Below are 25748 nucleotides of genomic sequence, written 5' to 3' on the forward strand. Positions count from 1 at the left end.
AGAGGATGCCCCCTGTCTATGATGATGGTAGAACTGCCTCTCCTCTAAACCTAGAGGATGCCCCTGTCTATGGTGATGGCAGAACCTCCTCTCCTCTGGGTGTAGAGGATGCCCCCTGTCTATGGTGATGGTAGAACCACCTCTCCTCTAGCTGTAGTGGATGCCCCTGTCTATGGTGATGGTAGAACTGCCTCTTCTCTAGGTGTAGAGGATGCCCCCTGTCTATGGTGATGGTAGAACCACCTCTCCACTAGGTGTAGAGCAGTGATGGCAAACCTTTTGGAGACAGAGTGCCCAAGCTACAACCAAAACCCACTTATATGTCGCACAGTGCCAACATTACAATTTAAGCAGTAACTTATTGATCCCTGCTGTATCATAGGTTTTAATCGTATTGGTCTCCTGAGGACACCAATGCAATAGAAAGACGATGGAGAAATTAGGATTGTAGCTTCCTTTTAGGGTCCCCTGAAGAGGAAGGATCAGGGGACCCAGAGCGGGAGCTTCAATGACATTCCATCTCTATCCACACCTTTTGCTCCTCCTCTAGTCCTGGCAGCCAAATAGCGCTAAGCATGGCACGTCCTGGGCTTTATTGGATCACAGGAGATAGCCTTGAGTCCTATCTGGCAAACTTTGTGTTGGGGTGAAGGCCTGGGTGCCCACAGAAAGGGCTCAGAGTGCCACCTCTGGCACTTGTGCCATAGGTTCACCTCCACTGGTGTAGAGGATGCCCACTGTCTATGGTGATGGTAGAACCACCTCTCCTCTAGGTGTAGAGGATGCCCCCTGTCTATGGTGATGGTAGAGTCATCTCTTCCCTAGGCGTAGAGGATAACCCCTGTCTATGGTAATGGTAGAACCTCCTCTCCTCTAGGTGTAGAGGATGCCCCCTGTCTATGGTGATGGTAGAACCGTCTATCTTCTAGGTGTAGAGGATGCCCCCTGTCTATGGTGATGGTAGAACCGTCTATCTTCTAGGTGTAGAGGATGCCCCTTGTCTATGGTGATGGTAGAACCAACACTCCTCTAGGTGTAGAGGATGCCCACTGTCTATGGTGATGGTAGAACCACCTCTCCTCTAGGTGTAGAGGATGCCCACTGTCTATGGTGATGGTAGAACCACCTCTCCTCTAGGTGTAGAGGAAGCCCCCTGTCTATGGTGATGGTAGAGTCATCTCTTCCCTAGGCGTAGAGGATAACCCCTGTCTATGGTAATGGTAGAACCTCCTCTCCTCTAGGTGTAGAGGATGCCCCCTGTCTATGGTGATGGTAGAACCGTCTATCTTCTAGGTGTAGAGGATGCCCCCTGTCTATGGTGATGGTAGAACCACCTCTCCTCTAGGTGTAGAGGATGCCCCCTGTCTATGGTGATGGTAGAACCACCTCTCCTCTAGGCGTAGAGGATAACCCCTGTCTATAGTGAATGGTAGAACCGCCAGTGAGTGTACAAATAGTGTCTAATCATTGGTCCACTTGGCAGAGCAACAAATTGTTCCCAATCATTGCCCTGTATTTCATGCCAGCAATATGCCAACAAACAATAAAAATCTTTCGTTGTCAGCAGTACTTTTCCTTGTGTAAGCAGGGATGTGGTGCCAACAATTACGCTAACTATAAATGGGGAAGGGGCGGATTGAAGTATTGTAAAAAGGGTTCTATGACTGAATCATATAAATGACCCTTATAGATAAATGCTAAGGTTACTGTGTGTATATATCAAAGCCTATACGGTGTTGTAGGTCTTTACATGCAATGTCATATCCATTATACCTATAGTTAATGCAGTCAGTAAAATAATCATCTATCTTTCGTTTTCCAGACAACGGAGGAATGTTATTCCCCTTAAGCCAAATACAATTGATGTGGAAGCGGGAGTGGATCCATGGGAGAGTTAGGAAAACTATCTAATCATCTTCACTCAGCGTGATTGGCGACATTAGACAGGGTCTCGCAGGCATTGCTTGTCAGCGCAGGTGGAATACTATACATACATTTGACATGCATGAAATGCTCTGCGCTGCAACATTATTAGGACTGTATGACTGAACACATTTGCTTAAAGGTTATTTATTTTACGCATTTGAATCTGTAAATTTTACATCGCCAATTAATTTTTTATGTTTTTTTTTTGCAGAATGATTCCTGGGGAAAACAGTACTCGTATGCACTCTTCAAAGCCATGAGCCATATGCTGTGCATTGGTTATGGAGCCCGGGCTCCCGTTAGCATGTCTGATCTATGGATAACTATGTTGAGTATGATTGTGGGCGCCACATGCTACGCCATGTTTGTCGGCCACGCTACAGCCTTAATCCAGTCCTTAGACTCTTCACGTCGACAATATCAAGAAAAGGTAACGTTTTTATTGTCTGCAATATGAAATTGCATATAATAAGTATAATATGCCGTACATTGTGACACATCCGGGTACAGCCTGTTACTAAAAATGTGGCCATGACAAATATAACCTCAAAAATTGACATGGAAGGCTCCTCTAAAAAAGCTATAAAAACACTTAATTAACTACTAGAGATGAGCGAGTATACTGCTTGGTTGAGTATTAGCATACTCGGACCGGCTCGTTGCTCGGACGAGTATCTTGCCGGCTTGAGATCGAGCATTAAATTAATAAAATACAGTGAAGAACAGTATTTACAGTGCAGAATAACACATTACACATATTTACAGATGTTTTCCTTGTAAGAACACATTGAAAGAACACAATTCTTCACTTCGCAGATGTGCGCGCGTGTCTCCTAACTTAGCGGAAGACACGCGCGAACACCTGCAAAGGGAAGAATAGTGTTATTTCAATGTGTTCTTACAAGGAAAACATCTGTAAACATCTGTAATGTGTTATTCTGCACTGTTCTTTTAATGCGTTCTTTCAGTGAAAAAATGCTCGGGTCTCCCATTGACTTTAATGGGGCTCGTTATTCGATACGAGCACTCGAGCATCGGGAAAAGTTTGTATCGAATAACGAGCACCCGAGCATTTTAGTGCTCGCTCATCTCTATTAACTACATAATGTAATAGGCTAAAAGGCATAGAAAACCAAAAAATTGTTGAACCATCTGAAATTGCTTTCTAATTACTGATAGATTTCAACCGGTGGAATGACTTTCCCTGTCTTTTTGCAGCTCTTTCTTTATGTTTTCTAGTACTTTTGCCCTATGTTTTTTCTCTTCATGACACATAGTTTAATTTATTGAATGTCTGTGGTTTTATGTCTTTGGCAGCATGGTTCAGATTTTGTTACTGATATTTGGTGAAAATATCATGTCAATAGTAGAGGGTCCAGGTTCGCCGATCCTGAAAGTTCGGTTTTTTCCAGGTTCGTGTATCTGAACCTGAACGTTCATCCTCACCAGCGGCATTGCCGCTGATTGTGACTGTTACCCTTTAGATCCCGGCGAGGGGTTGTCATGGAACGGCGGACCCGAACCAGCCAATGCTTGGCTCAAATATTGCAGATTTGCGTCTTACCTCTTGTTAATATTACTTAAAATTGTTGTTCAATAATTATTTAACCCTCTACATATGAACCATTATCTGCCTTGTGCACCTTAACCTCATGACTTACAAAGTGGAAAACCACGCTCTGTATAAGCCCAGCTCTAAGAAGCAGCTCTATCTCCCGCACTCTCAGCAGAAAGTCTAATAAAAAAGACAAACATACCATGTTGTGATATTAAATCCATGAGCAGTTGGGTTCAGGCCAATAATATATTTAGTTTTTAAGAGGGGGTCTGGATAATGCCCAAAAAGGTCTCTAGCAGTGTACCCCAACTTTTGAGACCATTTCATTCTTCTTAAACCAATAGTACAGGTGACAAGAGTAAACTTTGCAATATATTTAGTTAAATGGGTTTGTCCAGTATTAGAAAAATGTTTATATATAGCTGGAGGTGTATTAAAACAATACAAATCTTATACTTACCTCTCTATGTGCTCCCTCCTGTGGAAATGGCTGTTACCCATGGCTTCTGTTTGTATACAGAGACTATATACAGAATCTTCTGCTGTGTTAGGACGTACAGTGGTGACAAACAGGAGCTGCCAGTAGCGGCCATCGCCACAGGAGACAGGAGCACGAAAATAGGTAAGTATAAGTTACAGTTTTCCCTCATCCCCCAGCCATATATATTTTTTTATATGATCCCAAACAACCTCTTGGTCCTGTTTTTTTCATGAGTGATCAGAGAATCCAAAAACACTTATAAAGTCTGAACCCAGAGCACACAGGTAAGGAGAAGAGGCTAAAGCTTCTAATGATTTATCTCCTTACAAACCTAGAAACTATTTTACTACATAATTTAGCTCTGTTGCTAGAGAAGTTTATCAATTGAAATACTCTCCAGGTCTGTAAGGAGTTAAGTCATCAGAAACTGCAGCAGCTTCTCCTTTTCTGTCTGCTCTTTGTGTAATGAGTAGTAGGAGAAGGTTACTTATACTTATACATGCATCTGTGAAGGAGGGGGATAAAGGGAGAAATAAGCATCTTTAATAAAAAATATATTGCAAAGTTGAATATGATGCTCAGTATCATTTTATTTATGAAATATAAAAATTGAGCTGAACTTTAAGCTCTGTGTTCATGTGTATGGTAGGTTGTACACTGAAGCTTTTCTATTCATAACTTAATATGAAGCTGTATATCATTTCCTTTCTTCAGTACTTGACATTGGCTGTGAAGGTCATGCTGGGCACCTTATTTTTCCTGGCCCTAGAAATAAATCATTTTGTTATGCGTTTTTAGCTGTGTACATGGAATACATTGGGAAGCGTTCCGGAGAAATCAATACGGTTGGATTGGCAAATAAGTAGAGAAGATTGAACATTCTGTGGTTTGTACTTGAAACAAATGACATTGATAAATGAAAATTACTCTGCTTGTTTCTCTTCTGACTTTCCCGGACATAAAAAAAAATCCTACACTTCACGTCCTTGGGCTAATACACATATACGGCGAGAGCACTTTGTTAGACTGTCACTTTAATTGGGTTATTGAGAGTTAATCATGACAAAATTTAAACCATTGATTTATCACTTAACATGTTAGTATTGTGTTTGTGCCATGGCCCCGGAGCAGATGATAACCTCCATCCTCGGGAGAATCACTAGGTTTTTACTTTGATCTTATCGGCAGATGCATACTGAGTGTGGCCCTAACTTCTCCTAAGAAGATACTCAGTGTCGGACTGGGTTTTCTTAGGTTATAAGAATAAGCCCGTTATATCACACAGCTCTGATTACTCTCTATGATACTAACGAGTCATGCACCTGTGTGACCATGGCCAAATTTCTGTCCACTGGAAGGAAACATAGAAGCTTTCTATACAATGACAGCAAGCAGAGATCTAGAAAACCGTGAGGAATTGATGCAGGAAGTATATTGGAAAATTGTATGACTTTTTATCATACAAACAATAGTATTACTTTGCTGTAATGGGAAACCCCTTTAAGTATTGACCTTTTTATGGCCACCTGAAAAAGGCCTGTGATACAGAACCTCCAAGTCAAATAATTTTTTTCCAAGTCAAATCTTTCCGTATGGCAAACACAGCGATTTTGTTTCTGGATCTAGATGTTTGCAGTTCTCCGCAGTGTCAGTGACTTGTAGGATGTAACATTATTTCTCCCATTCTGAGCATCACATTCATCTCCACTTTCACTCATGCAAAGTAAAGACAAATCTAACAGTAACCAAGGAAGCTGTCAGGTTTTAGAGATGAAAGTCTGATGTTTCTATTTGATGCTTTGGGTTTCTTGTGTCCTCATTCTGACATCGCAGACAAGACTCCACATTCCACTTTCTTGTTGTATTTTGTCAGAATTTGTCTGTTAGTTCCCGCAGCGTAGTCAGAGAACGAGGCGAGAGCGGAGCTGCTACATGTGTGCTGCATGTCCCCATCATTAGTTATGTTAATTGGGCTTTTTATTATCCTCATGACCCCGGATTGTGGAATGGGAATGAATAGACGTGGTCTTCCCATGGCGTGGTCTCGGCTGACAAGCTGATTGGTAGCCAGCGGCCTGACCTGGCGAGGGATGACTAGCGTGAATATTGCCACACCGGCTTTGTGTAATGAGGTGAATAGTCAAGAGAAAATGTTTCCTTTGACCCTTCATGTAGCACTTTGTATCTCTGTCAAATTATCTCCAACCACTGAAGGCTACAGAGCAGTAACATGTTCTGTGACCGTACAGACATAGTACAGGCTCTTACTAGGCCCAAATATACTGGATCTGATGTACAACCTTTATCATTTTCACTGTTATCACATTGGGGTTTTTTTGTCATATGTTTATTTAGATACATTTTACATTTCATATGTTATTTAAAGACTTTAAACTGCATTGTCAAGATGAGCTGCTCAGCTCCTTCTGCTCTATAACATGCTACCTAAAGATGAGAAACTATATAAAATCTACTCAGCACCTCCTGCTCTATAACATGCTGCCTGCAGATAGGACACTATGTACAATCTGTTCAGCTCTGCCTTCTGCCTGCAGCCTGCAGAAAGGTACTATGTACAGTCTGTTCAGCAACACTGCTATATAACATGTTGCCTGCAGATAGGACACTATGTACAGTCCTGCTCTATAATATGCTTCCTGCAGATACTACACTATGTGGAATCTGCTCAATGGTTTATTTATACTGCTAACTGCTGAATGAGGCCAAAGGCTCAACTAGTCTCGTGGTGTGTACAATCATCAGAGCTTACAGTCTATGAGGATGAGGGGGTGACACAAGAGCTTACAGTCTATGAGGATGAGAGGGTGACACAGGAGCTTACAGTCTATGAAAATGAGGGGTGACACAAGAGCTTACAGTCTATGAGGATGAGGGGGTGACACAAGAGCTTACAGTCTATGAGGATGAGGGGTGACACAAGAGCTTACAGTCTATGAGGATGAAGGGGAGACACAAGAGCTTACAGTCTATGAGGATAAGGGGGTGACACAAGAGCTTACAGTCTATGAGGATGAAGGGGGTGACACAAGAGCTTACAGTCTATGAGGATGAGGAGGTGACACAAGAGCTTACAGTCTATGAGGATGAGAGGGGACACAAGAGCTTACAGTCTATGAGTATGAGAGGGGACACAAGAGCTTGCAGTCTATGAGGATGAGAGGGGACACAAGAGTTTACAGTCTAGGAGGATGTAAGGTGACACAAGAGCTTACAGTCTATGAGGATGGGGGGGTGACACAAGAGCTTACAGTCTATGAGGATGAGGGTGACACAAGAGCTTACAGTCTATGAGGATTAGGGGGGGACACAAGAGCTTACAGTCTATGAGGATGAGGGGTGACACAAGAGCTTACAGTCTATGAGGATGAGGGGGTGACAGAAGAGCGTACAGTCTATGAGGATGAGGGGGTGACAGAAGAGCGTACAGTCTATGAGGATGAGGGGGTGACACAAGAGCTTACAGTCTATGAGGATGAGGGGATGACACAAGAGCTTACAGTCGATGAGGGTGACACAAGAGCTTACAGTCTATGAGGATGAGGGGGTGACACAAAAGCTTGCAGTCTATGAGGATGAGGGGGTGACACAAGAGCTTACAGTCGATGAGGATGAGGGGGTGACACAAGAGCTTACAGTCTATGAGGATGAGGGGGTGACACAAGAGCTTACAGTCTATGAGGATGGGGGGTGACACAAGAGCTTACAGTCTATGAGGATGAGGGGGGACACAAGAGCTTACAGTCTATGAGAATGAGGGGGGACACAAGAGCTTACAGTCTATGAGGATGAGGGGAGGATACAAGAGCTTACAGTCTATGAGGATGAGGGGGTGACACAAGAGCTTACAGTCTATGAGGATGGGGGGTGACACAAGAGCTTACAGTCTATGAGGATGAGGGGGGACACAAGAGCTTACAGTCTATGAGAATGAGGGGGGACACAAGAGCTTACAGTCTATGAGGATGAGGGTGACACAAGAGCTTACAGTCTATGAGGATGAGGGGGTGACACAAGAGCTTACAGTCTATGAGGATGGAAGGTGACACAAAAGCTTACAGTCTATGAGATTGGAAGGTGACACAAGAGCTTACAGTCTATGAGATTGGAAGGTGACACCAGAGCTTACAGTCTATGGTACCATGTTACTGTAATACTCACTTGTACTGTAGTAACAATGCTTCTACCTAGATTTGCAAACTTCTTTAATGCTTTTTCAAGACTTTTTTCAAGGCTGTTTTTCTGTCCTGTCTCTCTTCTGGCATATTAATGGAAGATCTTTAGGAATTAATTAAAAAAATTTAATTTTGTAAATCCAAGTAATAAAAATAAAAATTATAATATAGTTGACTAATTTCACAGCTAATAATGATTATAATCAAAAGACATTAATGATCAAAATAACATGTAAGAATAATTCTAATAATATTTATAATAAGAAGAAATCTGAAGATAATATTACTAGTAATAGGGAGAATGTAATGATAATAGAATAAGACAAACCATACAGTTACAATAAGATAAAGTATAAGACAAGAGGCGACATTAATCCACAGGGGGTAGAATTTTTTCCTTTCTTAAATCTCCCCAGTCAGCAAGTTATTACTGCAGGTGGACGCTGAAAATAGCATCTGGAATTTGTACCTTCCTTCCGAAATTGTACATGTTCTGTAGGAATTATACACACTGCAGTAATTACATTTAGGTCACTGTGTTCTGTGTCTCTGCGGCAGGCGCCCGGTGAGGTATGCACCGTGTATGTGCGGATACAGAGCGCTGTCATATGGGAAAGGTCAGTAGGAACAGGAAAATAAAAGGAAATGTGCCGGAACATCTCGGCCATATACAATCGTTACGTTAGGAATTCAAAACATTGTTAAATTGTAAAAAAGTGCGCTGCTTTTGTAGTGTTTTTTAATGGATGCACCAGGGAAAGCTACCGGATCGCACCTTAATGTATTTATAGCCAAGGAAGGCCGAGAGAGGCTCCTCCGCCGGACCCATTCACATTGGCTTAGACATCATTTATTGTACAGAATAAGGCCCTATGGGGACGTATATACGGCCGATATACGCCCCCCATAGACCGCAATGGGCGCACGGCGCCCTATGGGAGCGGTACGGTGAAGCACACGTGCGGCACCGCACCGCTCCGTACCCCGTAAAAAGATAGGACATGTCCTATCTTTTCACGGCATACGGTGCCGTGCACCATATATCCCTATGGAGAGGGTCGGGGGCGAGCAGCGTTCACCTCCTCCTCTCCCCGCGTGCCAACGTGTTCCCGCCGTGTGCCCGCTGTGCTACGGTACACCGGGCAATGGGCATCTGAATGTAGCCTAATACAGCGATGTGTAAGTGCCTACAGAGGCAAGAAAAGACAAACATATACAGGCGGTCCCCTACTTAAGAACACCCGACTTACAAACGACACTTAGTTACAAGCGGACCTCTGGATGTTGGTATTTACTGTACTTTAGCCTTAGGCTACAATAATCATATATAACAGTTATCACAGGTGTCTAATGAAGCTTTATTGTTAATCCTGGTTCTTATGACTAACCAACATTTTTAAAATCCAATTGTCACAGAGACCAAAAAATATTTGGATGTGGTTACAATTATAAAATATACGGTTCTGACTTACATACAAATTCAACTGAAGAACAAACCTAAAGAACCTACCTTGTACATAACCCGGGGACTGCCACCAGGTACAGGTTCCTATAGGTACCACCTAGGAACAGCCGTGTGTATAAGCCTATAGAAATACATGGGGCTGTGTGTTAGCCATTGTTCATATGAGGCCTCACCCTGTAACTATGTAACATCTCAGCTCTTTAAACATGAAGGTGAATATTAGTTGACATCAATTTGCCCTATGGCAAAGAAAAGCTTTTCATTTAAATGAAAGGGTTTTTTTGTTGCCCCAGAGTCAGGCGGATCTCAGTAGGATTAATCCTATTGACTGATATTGACATATTTTTTTTGAAGGTGAATATTGTGTTTACTCCTTATTGGGTTATAGTGACAGTGATGTCTCAGGATCGCCATAATTCTGGTTTAATATTCATTGTGTTACCGGATAAAAGCATAAATGAGAATACACATAGGCCACATAACATGACATCCACTCTGTGCTATAAGCTTCATACAATCAAACAACTATTTACCATCCCAGTCCCTTCCTTGTAGGGGATCCTATTAAATAAGGACAGACACTTACAGTAGTAAATCCTTTATTAGCCAAGGAAACAAATCGAATGATTCATCTTTTCATTTTGTTCAATGACCATTAACATTTTCTGGCCTACTGACTGCTGAGGTGTTTGAGGAATAAGCCGGGTAAATGAGCAGCAACCTACAGGAACTGTCCATATCATTCCCAATGTCCCAGGTAGTCCTTCAGCCTGTAATTAATGGGACACACCACATCAGTCATGGATTGGAGATTGACTATTACACAAATAACCAGGGTCTGGATGTATATTGGCGTATATTGATTCTACCATTGACCATTAGGCACTTGCTGACCTGAGTCTACCCCCAGTAATTTTCCTATGGGGTATGCCCCATGTGTGCTAATACACAGTGGGCGAATCGGGCGGTCATGTGAACACTTGAATCACCCACATTTGGTGGGGGCCCCTTTAAGGGCAAAGTGGTGGGGGCCCTGGGGCTCGTGCCCTGGGCACCCCCCTATGATCCGGCCCTGCCATTGAACATTAGGCACTTGCTGACCTGAGTCTACCGCCAGTCATTTTCCTACAATTTTTCTTATTTAAAGGGAAACAGTCATTTTTTACAAATACAGCTAGTGACAGGTTCCCATAGAGCCCTGGTAACTAAAGGCAGCCAGAAGCTAAAAGGACAATGGATATCACAATCCTGCGGCATTAGGTCATATGACCCGCAGCTCCTGGTGGCTATTGACGCACATTACCAGGGTAAGTACAGTATGGATGACCCTATTAGAGTCTTATCCTGTAAAGTTTTTTTATATACAATGCCAACCCCTTTAAGTTAACTCTGTTAGGCTTCTTTCACACTGCCATATGCCCGCCTGGGCGAGCATACAGCTACACTCTGGAGAGGAGCAAGGAGCACAGCAGCATGCCCTCTCTTTTTCCCATGCACGGTACCATAAGCATCTATATGAGCGTATATCGCATATTTGTCCCCGGCATCAGTGTGAAAGCGGCCTTAGGTGGTTCCACTTCCCTTAACCTCCTCTCTGTCTAGAACTTGTATGTAATGTGACCTCTCATTGAGCTACTGCCCCCCTTGCTAGTAAGATGGACCGTAGCAGAGCGAAACTCAAAAAGCAAAAGAGGAGCAAAGAAAGTAAAGAAGAAAGTACTCAGTTCTGATGATGTATATTACAAAGTTTCTGGTATTCTCTTGTACTAATGATTTATGCTAAATGTGTTAATGGATTTAGTCACCAGTTAAAGGTGTATTCTCATCTGGTTATTTACATTTATTTTAGTTAATTTGCCATATGCAATTTAATGTTATAAAAAAAATATTCCTGTGTGAAGATACATGAATGTAGTCACATGGTCCCTTAGAAACAAGATTGTTGTCCTTGGATACAACCACCTTTGTTGGATGGATTGCACAAAGAAGCAAATAGTTTTTGCCTATGAAATGTTTGAGAGTTACTGCATATCCCACATGCGTCCTGTGGTAACGAACGGTGAATCCAGGTGGTTGGACACCTCAATAGCACATGCGTGGCCACCTCTGTCAGAGTGTGGCGGTGGTTGTATCCAAGGACATCTCATTTCTAAGGGACAACATGACTACATTTATGGAAACTTATACATTATTTTTAATAACATGTAATTGAAGAAATCTCTGTATGTGGCAGATGAATTAAATTAAATGTGTATGCCCAGATGAAAATACCCCTTTAAGTGAAGACGCATCTCTATATTTTCTTATTTATGCAGTATATATAATTAGAATACAATCTTTTTTAATAATAATCTTCCTTGTAGGGGGTTGCAATCCCCATATGAAAAATATTCTCCTTAGCAATCTATTAAAGTGTTGTAATAAAATATTTGTACTAGCCAGCCTACGGCGAGCACCACATGATCTCGATTTATAGAAGACTTTGAAATTTCATTCCACAATTAATTAAAAACTAAGGAATAAGTAAAAACCTATTAACCGACTTCAGGAAATATTTCACTTCTCGACAGTCCACACATAAGAGAAAGTAATGGTGAGGCCGGTCACAGTACAGATGGCTGCTCTCCCTCAAGTAGACATCTCCTGCCGAGGATTTCATATCATTTATTCGCTCCTGGTAGGGAACTAAAACATAGTTTGCTATGGGATTTTTAAAAGATTTTTTATTATTTACTCTAAAATTATTGGTCATGTATTAGAGACTTTGGCAGTGGTTATGAAATATTGATAATATGTATTTGTGTGTTAGACATAATTTTATGGTGCCAATGTAACAGTAGACATCATGACTTAGGTTTGTTTTTAAGTTGAATTTGTAGGTAAGGCTGAACCGGTATATTTTATAATTATAACTCCAGACCAATTTTTTTTTTTTTTGGTGACAATTGGATTTTCAAAAAAATTTTTTGCTGTTATGTGAACAAAGATGATCAATAAAGATTCATTATAGACATCTTACAGCTGATCATTGCAGTCTGGGACTAAAGTAAAGAGAGCTTCACCATTGCCCAGAGAGGTCCGTCTGTAAAAAGGGGTCATCTGTAAGTCAGATGTCCTTAAATGATATCTACCACCAGGATGAAGGATTGTAAACCAATCACATTGACATACTGGTGTGTGCCCCACTGGCAGGATCTGCTCTTCTTTTAGTTTCTTATACCCTGGTTTTTACAAAAAGATTATGCAAATGAGCCTGGGTGGCTCCAGGCTGTTGTAGGTGTTAATAGAGACCGGAGCACCTCAGGCTAATTTGCATAATTTGTAAAGTTTTTTATCTTTAAAACAAGGGCACAGGAGGCTTAAAGAAGAGCAGATCCTGCCAGGGAAGGCACACACCTGTATGTCAGTGTGATTGGTTTACAATCTTCCCGGCCGGCACATAGTATGACGTCAGCAGCGGCAGGAAACATGGCCGCGCCCTGCAGGCTGTTACAGAAGAAAGAAGACATGCGCGGAAGACAAAAGAGAAGCCGCACTGACATCGGGGAAGCAGCGCTGCGCATTCGGGTCGCCGGAGGGTGAGTATATAAGGTTTTTGTTTTGTTTTTTTAGTGCTGGGCTGGGCTGGCTGTATACTTCTGGGGGCAGGCTGGGCTAACTGTATACTACTGGGGGCAGGCTGGGCTGGCTGTATACTTCTGGGGGCAGGCTGAGCTGACTGTATACTACTGGGGGCAGGCTGGGCTGGCTGTATACTACTGGGGGCAGGCTGGGCTGGCTGTATACTACTGGGGGCAGGCTGGGCTGGCTGTATACTACTGGGGGAAGACTGGGCTGGCTGTATACTACTGGGGGAAGGCTGGGCTGGCTGTATACTACTGGGGGCAGGCTGGGCTGGCTGTATACTACAGGGGGCAGGCTGGCTGTATACTACTGGGGGCAGGCTGGGCTGGCTGTATACTACAGGGGGCTGGCTGTATACTACAGGGGGACAGGCTTGCTGTATACTATAGGGGGCTATATACTACTGGGGGCTTGCTGGCTATATACTGGGGGGGGTCTGTGACCAATGCATTTCCCACCCTCAATAGGTTTTCCAAGTTTTTGGTGGTAAAATTAGGGGTCTCGGCTTATACTCGGGGTGGCTTATACTCGAGTATATACGGTAATTCTATTCAATATTGTAACACTAGGCTGCAAGTCACAACTCAACCACAAGGTGTCCACAGAAAGGATAGACATCTTGTGGCAGAATATCATAAAAGACATGTTTTTTTTTGTTTGTTTTTTTTTTAAGACCAGTTTTTATTTTTTGACATTTATGCTTTTTAAAAATGTCCATCATACGTTATTCCTCGATGAGCCAGCCGAACAGATGAGAGTAAATGCTGAAGTGGGGAGGGTTGTAAATGTGATGTATAATACGGATTTATTATTTTATGACAAAAGGAAGAATAAGAGTCTATAATTTACTAAGCGGGGAGGATTATTATTATTATTTCCACAATTAATTCCATAATGCTGTACAATCAGTAAGGGGTTCACATACATTACATTAAGGCAAGAACAAATGCAAATACAAATATACAACTACAGGATACAAGTGGAGGGAGGACCTGCAATCTATGAGGGAGGGTAGAAGGAGACATGAGGTGAGGGAGCAGAGAAGTTATTGTGTATCGTAGGTGATCCTGAACAGGTGGGTTTTCAGGTCACGTTTGAAGGTTTGGAAAGTGGGGGACAGTCTAACAGATTTTGCTAAATAATAAATCCTGGAGACGGTTGTGAGAAGAGTGGATGGTAATAGCGTGGAGCTGAAGGTCCTGTGAGGACCGGAGATTACGCATGGGACGGCATTGGCTGATTATTTTCCCATAAATCATCATATGCAAAGTGTGGGGGTTCAGAGATTATGAGCCAACAGCATGAAGCATTATGCTAATGAGCTAGAGAGACTATGGGCTAATTATCATAGCCCCTCAGGCTGTTACACTGTGCAGGACCACTGTGTGCTCACTGCTTCCAGATTACAGGAAGTGCAGGGGGTAGGATGAGACTGAGACCTGCTGCCGCAATGTATCAATATCCTGTGTATCCAGGGCCCTGAGGGCTTCTGTAACACGCCCATAGCCCTTCTAGCCATTCACTGAAATGCCAAATCCACTCTGTTAGTAGGTTATCTGTAGACCTATAGAATACCACTGTCATCCTGCATGACAAATCCAGCTCTGCTATATCCCTAGGTCTCTTTTATTCTGCTTATTATGTGCCGCCTGTTTACTGTCTGGCACATTTCTGCATTCAGCTTGTTCTCACTTGTTCTCTGATTTCTTCTGCTGCCGCTGATTTCGTAGAAAGAAGTTGATTGTCAGCCGCCATAATCATCGGCTTTTCTCAGGATCAATGACCACTTCTGTGTAGTCCACACGTCTCGGTGCCCGTTGTTCTGCACAGTGTCATTAGTGTGTTCCCATATTTTTCCTCACGGGGTGATTACTGTATGGTTCTTACCGAAGACTAAAATTGGGATAAATCTCAAAATATCTGCAATATATTTGATGACACAGCATGACTTGGCTCTTTTTGGTTTGTTGTTAGTGTGTGTGCACTTGAAAACCTTATGTGCCACTGTCGATATACAGACAATGGTTGGAATTCAATAAAAACCTGTCCCACCACCTGTTTCTGGTGGATTTGTGCCAAAAAAAACCCCATTTTCGATATATAGGCATATAAAGGCATTTAGAGTTTTGTCTGACTCTGCGCTGTTGGAGCCTGCGACACATTAATGAATTCCCCCCAATATGTCCAAAACATAAAACCTCTTGAGACTCTATTTAGTGGTTCCAACAACTCTGGCAGAAACCTCCATAAATTTCTAATTTTTCAGCCATCGTAGCCGTATGAGGACTTGATTTTTGCAAGTTGTGTTGAATTTTTTTGAATTGGACCATTCAGGGCTCTTATTTATGTACTCTTAGAAGCCCTTAATTGGAAGATGATTGGGAAAAAAAATGTAATTTTTTGGAAAATTTTTATTGACCGTATTAACCATAATTTGCAAGATAATTGTATTCTTCGATCACTGCATTATTTTTTTTAATTTTTTGATGAAAACACTTAGCAGAAAAAACGGTGAAGACTTGAGCCTACAAGTCACATGTTTTTTGTGGGACAAGTTGTTGTTTTTACCGATAACAGATTTTGTCATCATTTTTTTTTATGACTTTCACTGAAGGGACCAAAAATTCTTCTATCAGCCAGGATTTATCAGACATGGAAATACCCAATATGTTGTGGTTTTTGTCCTGTTTTTATTTATTTTTAGATTTTTCTTTATTTGTACATTTTTTCTGCATTTGTGTAATTTTTTAAAAATTTTTCTTCAGATAATGAATTGAACTTTTTTTTTCACAGTTTTAATTAGCCCCACAATGGGACTTGAAAATGTGATTATTTGATGGCTTGTATAACACACTGCCAGTATTACTGATTGGCAGCCTATTAGACCCTGCCGGAGGCAATCCTGGGGTGAATCACGCACTACCTGTTCACCTCCTAATAGGCTTTGGAAAACCTAATTAAGACATGAATAAGAAGAGCTGCGGAGCCACTTTTTAATGGCAACATTTGATATTCTGTGCAACGTCTTAGGGAGCTGGAAAAATTTCTGGATAACATGTAATTGGAAAAAAACTAAATCTGCTTTTACACAATGACATGCGTTAAAAATGACATGTTTTCCTTACTTTATAGGTCACTGCAATCACAGGGAAACACATTTTCTGTATCCCCATAATGTTTCCATGTGTAGAGCATTTTTTGCATAATGAGCTGTAGTTTTTATTGATATCACGTGATCACAGTTTTTTTTTAATTTCTAGTAACAGAAAACAGCAAAAATGTTTTTTTTATTCTTTTTTGCTACGTTGTCAACCACACAGGATAATGCCAAGCAATTTTGTATGCAAGAAAACCTGTTATTGCTATATATGTCCCGTAGAAGGGAGGGATTTTTTATTAGTATTTTTTTGGGACCGCTAGGTTTTCTGATCCTCCCTTCACAATGTAGAGCAATACTTCTGTATCGTAGTGTTTGTTTCAGTTCCTGAACCCTCACTATGCACAGCTTGCCCATTATATACAGGTAGTCCCTGGGTTGTGTACAAGATAGGTTTGTTCTTAAGTTGAATTTGTATGTAAGTTGGAACTGTATAGTTTATAACTGTAGCTCCAGGCAATTTTTTTTTTGTCCCAGTGACAATTGGATTTTAATTTTTTTTTTTGCTGTAATGGGACCAAGGATTATCCATTAAATGTCATTCTTACACCTTACAACTGACAATTAGAGCCTGGGACAAAAATAAAGCATCCATAGGTCACAGTGGGCAGAGTGCTCCGTCTGTAACTAGGGGTCATCTGTCGGTTGGGTGTCCTTAAGTAGGGGACCACCTGTATTAGTGGTAGCTTAGATTCATATGGTTACAAAAGTATTCATCCCCCTTGAACGTTTTCTCATTTATACATTTTACAACCACAAACTATTTCATTGATACTTTATGTGATGGAGTAATGTATAGTGTAAAGTATCTTTGTGTATCTGAGTGTAAAGAAAAATTCTTCTATTTTTAACACTTTTGCCATAGTCTTATGGCTGCTGATATCGGTCAATAAGGGTCTGGCAACAAGATCATTCTTAAGATAGATCATCAATATGAAAATTCCTTTTAAGTCTAGTCTTAAGTCTATAGTTAGGAGGGATCTGGTCTGAATTCTGTCTTTGAGTTCTTTAAAGGGTGGTCCAGTCCCAACAAGTTAGTCCGTATCTTGTGGGACCTGCTTCAGTGATGGGACCGCTGCCGCTCCATTCACGGTCTGTGGAACCGACTGAGAATGACGGAGAATACGGTGCTGAATGGAGCAGCAACACGCATGTGCGACCGGCCTCTTCATTCTTAAGGGGTACAACGGACCCCTGTTCTTGTGATCCATTGGGGTCCCATTACCGAGATCCTCACTGAGCAGCCCAGTCAGAGGTTTGTATTATGAGATGCAAATATCTATCTAAAAGGGTCTGGTCCAAGGTGTGTATTAAGTGGATGTGTATTATGAGTATGTATTCAAGTTTTTGGTGTCATTATTTATGGTGAGGGGAACTGTATTTTTAGAGGGTTTGGCTTCTTTTTTGTTTTTTAAAACTGATGAGACGGACGGGGAACAAAATCAAAGGGAAAATGTTGGTCGGTTTGTGGTCTTCTGAAATACCTTAATTCATGAGATGCTGTGCTCCGGTCCCTGCTGCTCCTCTATAACTACATAACCTTCATTAATGAGAACATTCCTTTATTTCATTGTAGATATTAGGATTCCCTTGATATCCATCCCGAGCTTTAATGACTGCCTCATTTACATTTCTTAATAACCGCACATAGAACTTGTGGAGGTTATAGTTTATACATGAGCTTTCTAATGTCACAGGTGGTAAAATAATAGATTTTACATCCTGCTGTTCCGAAATTTGGCCAAATCCTGCCCTCTATTTGCCCTAGGACAGTTTCTTAAAAATAAGGGATCGGCACATTTGGGACAGTGACTATAGGAAGTGCAAAAGCATTTCATTATGGGATACGATGAAGAAATCCGAAAGATAATAATGGCGGCTCAGCAGTTTTCTTTCTTTTTTTAACCATTTCCTACATGATAGAATTTATACTTTATCATCATTTTATGACTGAAAAGGGCACGTAACAGCACCAGTTCTACTAGGACTCATTAGATCACTTACATAATACTTTGGTACTCATTATACCCAGCAGGGTGGGCTCCAGGTTTCAGTAGGTCCCTGTGCGACCGAGCCTCAGTGGGCCCCTTTGCAGTGAACCCATGTGGCAGTATTAAAAATTCAGAAACTAAAACAGTCTCCTGTTCCCTAAAATCTTCTCTAGTTTATCATCACAAACAACCCCCTCATGGGTATTTTATATACAGCCCCCCTCACACCATATGTATTTATTACATACAGCCCCCCATACCCCCATGGATTCCTTAAATACAGCCTTAGGTGGGGCCCCTAGCAGTGCTGGGCCCCTGCATATGCCCAGGTATGCCCAGTGCTGGCCCCGGCCCTGGTATTTAGTATAAGAGAGCATTGTTGCCTATCAGAGTAAGCTGACAGGCAATCTATTAGCTCGGCCTAATAGCCATTTACTTATGGCAGGTCTGGGGGCCTGTGTGGGAGCTTCAAATAAGAACCAAACAAGCAGAAGGAGCCTCCTATTCCTCCACCTAACTTAGATGCCATTGTCAGCATTGACTATTGTATTTGAGAGATTCAAGAGCAACAATCGGGCCTAGTACCTAAGGTTACGGCCACCAATGTAAGGCCCTGTTTTTCTTTAATATCTTCAGCCTGATGTGTTCATGATTACTAACATAAGGTCCTGGAAGGTAGATTGGTCATGGACAGCGATCACATGACCCTCCATCTGCGGCCATTTTATGGGCAGGAATCTCTGGCTGATGAGGTAAAAGACGGGAGACTTCACTTTACATATCAAGAACGTGGAGCAGGACTATTATTAGATGTATATTGGTAAATTACCTAATATCCTGCCCCACACATACATACACATATTACAAAAAAACATGAGGTAAAGTGGCCAACCCCTTTAAGATACCAACAACAGCATCTTTAAGAACCTGGAAGCTACACAAAGCAGTCACAATGTCTTGACGTTATCAGAGACGTCTGCCTCCCACCTGCAGAAGTATTAATATGATACAGAACAGAGTCAGAATTTCGTTTGCTGTTTCAGCTTATATTAAAACCATCTGGCACTAAAAATTAAGCGTCCCATTGGCCTCACATCTCACCGTCACGTTATCCATCTTATCTGACATTTTGGAGTTATGCCACTGTATTGTGTACATTTACCAAGCTCCAACAACCTTGGGAGGGCACCGTGTCATAGGAAAGACATCTGCTCCAGACCCCACACTGGCTTCGTAAGAAGGAAAAGGGAGGTTTTTATGTTTTTTTTTCCTCAGAAAATGTATGTTTTTGCAAAAAAGAATTAAGCAACAGGATTTAAGGAGTATACCGATGAAGGATATATAAAGGATATGCCATTATATGCCATAACAGGTTAAAGCAAAGCTACCATTTTGTTTTTATGCATTGTGAACCAAACATACCTTGAGAATGCTATGGCTACACTGATGCAGAAACATGTCTTGTTTAATCCCTGAAGTGAGTGGTTTTGCTAAAAAAAAATGATAAAATTCAGGACCTTGGAAAAGCTGGGTTGCATGCTGGCTGCTTACATAAACACGTTACACGAAGCTACCTGAACTGTCCTGACATGACTAATCACCCTGAGCTGAATGACTCACACACAGCAGCTGGGGGATGGTGCAGCAGTTGATTACTTCTGCCTGTCAGGGACAACACAGTGATGACGTATTCTCGGCTTATGCTGGGCAGGATATGGCTGGACCAGTGCATAATTATGGTAAGAGGATAGCACCCGGGCAGCCACAGGAGTGACAGAGCCTCATTATCATAATGTTATAATTGTTTTTTCAGCAAAACCACTCAGCTCAGGGATTAACCAAGTTATGTTTCTGCATCGGTGTAGCTACAGCATTCTCAAGGTATGTTTGGCTCATAATGCATCAAATCAAATTGTAGGTTTCCTTTAAGGTCCCGTTCCTGACACTCCAATCAACGTATAGGATCCACATGATAGATAATAATATGTTGAATATGTCTGAGACACTAAACCCCAGCTGTATAAATGCACTCTATTTTTTTAGTGGTTTTGAACTGCATAGCAGGATCCCTTTAAATCTGACTGCAAACAGGTCATGTGGCTGATGGACATGAAGTCACAGACTTGGGGAATGTAAAAAGCAGGGATGGAGGGTGTTGGATCCAGGGCAAAAAAAGCCACTTAATCAACCTCAAATAAAAAGATGCAGAAATTCACATAAACTGTGGGAAAGAAACTAAATATTCCAAATCACTTTTATTGCAAATATCTTAATGTGTAGTTAAAGGGAACCTGTCATCAGAAATTGGCCTCATAAACCAGTACCAATATGGTGTGAAGCATCTGAACACCTTCCAGATCTTGTATCTCTCATGGCCTAGAATGGTGGCATCATCCACAAAACCAACTTTGAAGTGAGATATAAATTGGTTGTATAAAGTCAAGGAGGTGGAGAGTCAAACACTGAAGTCAAGCTCTCTCTGCCACTGAACACCTCCTCCCATGTGATTGACATCATGTGCGAGACTTCAAGTCAGCTGGTCAATGATGTCCCTGGACACAGGACCTCAGAAAGGGGCTTTCTGAGGCAGGGAGAGCTTGACTTCAGTGTTAAACTCTCCACATCCTCATAAAACCAATTTACACCTCACTTCAACGTTGATTTTCTGGATGATGCCACCACACTGGGCCATGGAAGAAACATCATCTAGAAGCTGCGCAGCTGCTTGACAACATACTGCTAGTGTTTATTTGGACCAATTTCTGATGACAGGTTGCCTTTAAAATATTGAAATCAGGTATGTGGTAAAATATTGAAATCTTGTATGAGATAAATCGTGTTGTGGCACGGGCGGTGCCCCTAGTGTAATAGGTCACTTGAGAGTGTGGTGAGATAACAAGGATATCTGCTCACCTGAAGACACCTTGCGTCTTGTGCGTTTAGAGCAGATATTAGCTGTTCCGTCTGTTCTTCAGTGGTCGTAGGTAGGGTATGCTGCGTCTTCCCGGAGTCCGGTACAGGATTGTGCCGGATAGGGAATCACATGGATATGGAGTTTTAAAAAAAAAACGGGTTTGTATTAGACGCGCTGCCCAAATTAGGCTAGGTCCGGCACAGATTGTGAGGTTCAAGGTAATAATTATTTGTATGGTAAAAGGACTACGCGTTTCAGGGGTTGTCTACCCCCTTCATCAGGTCCGTGACAAATTCTTGAGCGCCGAGGTGGGGTGTAAAACCCAGGGCAGGCACAGGATGATTGGTCCGAAGGTGGAAGCTGTCTGCCTCAATTTGACTTCTCGCCAAGGGGGTAGACCACTCCCAAAACGCGTAGTCCTTTTACCATACAAATAAATATTACCTTGAACCTCACAATCTGTGTCGGACCTAGCCTAATTTGGGCAGCGCGTCTAATACAAACACGTTTTTTTTTTTAACTCCATACCCATTAGATCAAGGTTTGCAGACATGTTAAATTCTGTGTGTCGTTATTTCTTTTTATGTCATTTTATATACTTTTTGCTTTACACTTTTGTGTTTACACTTGTACCTTTGTTGAACGCTACAATCTTACATTGTCTTTCTAGTGATTGTGAACCTGAAGCTTTAGACTGCTAATCCCCGATTACTGATGTCTTCTCGCCTAAAGGATGCTATTCATAGATGAACGTACTATTTATGCTGTGTGCACACACCCCTTACTCCAGTGCTATTACATAATAGGGGTTATATATATTTGCACAGTTACACGCAGCCAGTTCACACATGCAATGTACATTATTACCAGAGAATAACAGAGTCGCATCTTATATCATCTTTACATATGCAGTATGAGGTATGAAGGTGGCAGTAAAATCACTGTGTGTATTATCCTGTATTGTGACATCACTGTGTGTATTATCCCTGTACTGTGACATCACTGTGTGTATTATCTCTGTACTGTGACATCACTGTGTGTATTATCCCTGTATTGTGACATCACTGTGTGTATTATCCCTGTACTGTGACATCACTGTGTGTATTATCTCTGTACTGTGACATCACTGTGTGTATTATCCCTGCACTGTGACATCACTGTGTGTATTCTCCCTGTACTGTGACATCACTGTGTGTATTATCCCTGTACTGTGACATCACTGTGTGTATTATCTCTGTACTGTGACATCACTGTGTGTATTATCCCTGTACTGTGACGTTACTGTGTGTATTATCCCTGTACTGTGACATCACTGTGTATTATCCCTGTACTGTGACATCACTGTGTGTATTATCTCTGTACTGTGACATCACTGCGTGTATTATCCCTGCACTGTGACATCACTGTGTGTATTATCCCTGTACTGTCACATTACTGTGTGTATTATCTCTGTACTGTGACATCACTGTGTGTATTATCCCTGTACTGTGACATCACTGTGTGTATTATCCCTGTACTGTGACATCACTCTGTGCGTATTATCCCTGTCCTGTGATATCACTGTGTGTATTATCCCTGTACTGTCACATTACTGTGTGTATTATCTCTGTACTGTGACATCACTGTGTGTATTATCCCTGTACTGTGACATCACTGTGTGTATTATCCATGTACTGTGACATCACTGTGTGTATTATCCCTGTACTGTGACATCACTGTGTCTATTATCCCTGTACTGTGACATCACTGTGTGTATTATCCCTGTACTGTGACATCACTGTGTGTATTATCCATGTACTGTGACATCACTGTGTGTATTATCCATGTACTGTGACATCACTGTGTGTATTATCCCTGTACTGTGACATCACTGTGTCTATTATCCCTGTACTGTGACATCACTGTGTGTATTATCCCTGTACTGTGACATCACTGTGTGTATTATCCCTGTACTGTGACATCACTGTGTGTATTATCCCTGTACTGTGACATCACTGTGTGTATTATCCCTGTACTGTGGCATCACTGTGTGTATTATCCATGTACTGTGACATCACTGTGTGTATTATCCCTGTACTGTGACATCACTGTGTCTATTATCCCTGTACTGTGACATCACTGTGTGTATTATCCCTGTACTGTGACATCACTGTGTGTATTATCTCTGTACTGTGACATCACTGTGGGTATTATCCCTGTACTGTGACATCACTGTGTGCATGATCCCTGTACTGTGACATCACTGTGTGTATTCTCCCTGTACTGTGACATCACTGTGTGTATTATCCCTGTACTGTGACATCACTGTGTGTATTATCCCTGTACTGTGACATCAAAGTGTATATTATCCCTGTACTGTGACATCACTGTGTGTATTATCCCTGTACTGTGACATCACTGTGTGTTTTATCCCTGTACTGTGACATCACTGTGTATTATCCCTGTACTGTGACATCACTGTGTGTATTATCCTGTACTGTGACATCACTGTGTATTATCCCTGTACTGTGACATCACTGTGTGTATTATCTCTGTACTGTGACATCACTGTGGGTATTATCCCTGTACTGTGACATCACTGCCAACAGTGTATTTGGCTCAGGGCTCCCTGGGCCGAATCCGGCAATGTGCCCTGAATCTGTCTATGGTAGAGCAAGAGAACAATAATATCCCTGCTCTGCCATAGACGATCGCATGTAAATAAAGATTGGGGCACCCTGCCGCAAGCAGAGCAGCATGTGACTTTGCAGCGTGTGATGTAACAGCGCCGTGTCGTCTCAGTGCCGCGATGTCTCGTCGCCGCCTGTAGCAGGGTGCCGCTATCTTTGTTTACATCTGATATGCACCCTGTCACCGTGAGGGACGGCACACATCAAGGGAACGATGGAAGGTGAGTACAATGTAATTATTTTCCTATAACTATGTATAGTTATTATAGGGGGATTGTATATATTTACTTTGGGGGTGGGGGTGTATATAGTTTATAAGTCAAATGGAAGAAACAGGAAATGTGGATGAACACAGGAGACGCCTCCTGTATCTCGCTACATTGTTATGTAATGTGATTCTTTACAAGGAGCGCTCTATAGAACTAGTATCAGCCTCTAAATGGTCAATGTATGGTGGTAATATTGGTATCCCTAGGTGGGAAGTCCACACAGATGGGTTTTGCCCCCCTATGCTGTACCCCTATGGTTACACCTCCTGGGAGAGCATTTAAAGGATTTATTTTACTTCCTGATTTCATATTTTTAGAACATTTTGTTTCATATTGGGAAAACCCCCCAAATATTAGCAATTATTTACCACTTTTATATAGTGAGTATAAGTAATGGGGGCATCCTACATCCTGCCGGCAGCTCTCCGTCTGTCGTTCTCATCAATAGGTCACGTAACCTATTAACAAGCTGCCATAAAATACAGTCGAGAATCTGCGACGGCCCTGACAACTAATCAGCCGCAGGATCCCGCGGAGGGAACCTCAGAAGAGCGCGATTATAATGGTTATTTTCAGGAGGGATGTAACAATCTCGTGTAGTCTGCAGCCGGTATTTCATGGCAGTGATTACAGAGCGGCAGGCAGCTATCCGTGTGCGATAATATAGGTGTTTCAATCACTTCCCGGTGTGACTGACAGCTTTTTCGGTATTTTGGGGTGACGGCGTGAATTTGATTTCGTTGTGTAGAGCGTATTTGTTCTCGGCTGCTACACACTCCAAGTAAATTGTCTGGTGTCAGCTTTGATAAGTCGTACTATTCATTTCATTTCTCCCTCATTCGATATTATATTGATCCTAATAGATGGTTGAGTGGCAATAGAAGAAATTTTTAACATGCAGTACTTCTATTAATTTAGTTATTTACAATTCCGGAAAATTGTTTGTTATAGCATTTAGTAGTCATAGAGGGGGATCCCCTGCTTAGGACCCCGAGGTAGGAGCCAGAATTTAAGAGCTGTGGAGTCAGGCTTATCTCTCAATGTGTTATTGATGGTCATTCCATAGTAGCCGCCGCTATAGGGGAAATGTCTGGGGGACAACAGCTTCCTCTGGTGCAAAATTACCAATTGTTTAAAGCTTTTGGTACCTATAAAAGCACATTCAGCCATGGGTGGTCTAAGCTGATTTTGTGTGGGTCTTTCAACAGAGATTAAAGGAAATCTACCATCAAAATCCATCATGATAAACCAGGGACACTTACAAATAGATCCAGGCACCGTGACTGTGGTCATCTTCTTCTATTTGTTATCCATGGTCTCCTTCCTTCTAAAATCAACTTTTAAAATTATACTAATTTGTCTAAGGGACCATGGTGGGTGTTTCCAGAGCCTCTCAGTTATGTATTTTAACAGGCCGTTACAATGAGCAGAGCAGGTCTCCCTTCCCCCTAGACTTCCCGGTGCTTCTAGATTGTACAGGGAAAGGGAGGAGGGAGAAACA

The 25748-nt window shown here is 41.9% G+C and overlaps 1 protein-coding gene across 2 annotated transcripts in view; it reads left to right on the plus strand.

Moving 5' to 3' along the window:
* The window catches only part of HCN1 (hyperpolarization activated cyclic nucleotide gated potassium channel 1), a 240335-nt gene that overhangs the window by 178291 nt on the left and 36296 nt on the right, over positions 1–25748 (plus strand). For both annotated transcript variants that reach the window (XM_072136373.1, XM_072136382.1), the window contains exon 4: positions 2138–2356. In XM_072136373.1, the coding sequence (XP_071992474.1) occupies positions 2138–2356 (219 nt within the window). The remainder of the gene's footprint in view (positions 1–2137; positions 2357–25748) is intronic.

Source organism: Engystomops pustulosus, chromosome 1, assembly GCF_040894005.1.
Source record: "Engystomops pustulosus chromosome 1, aEngPut4.maternal, whole genome shotgun sequence".
NCBI lineage: Eukaryota > Metazoa > Chordata > Amphibia > Anura > Leptodactylidae > Engystomops > Engystomops pustulosus.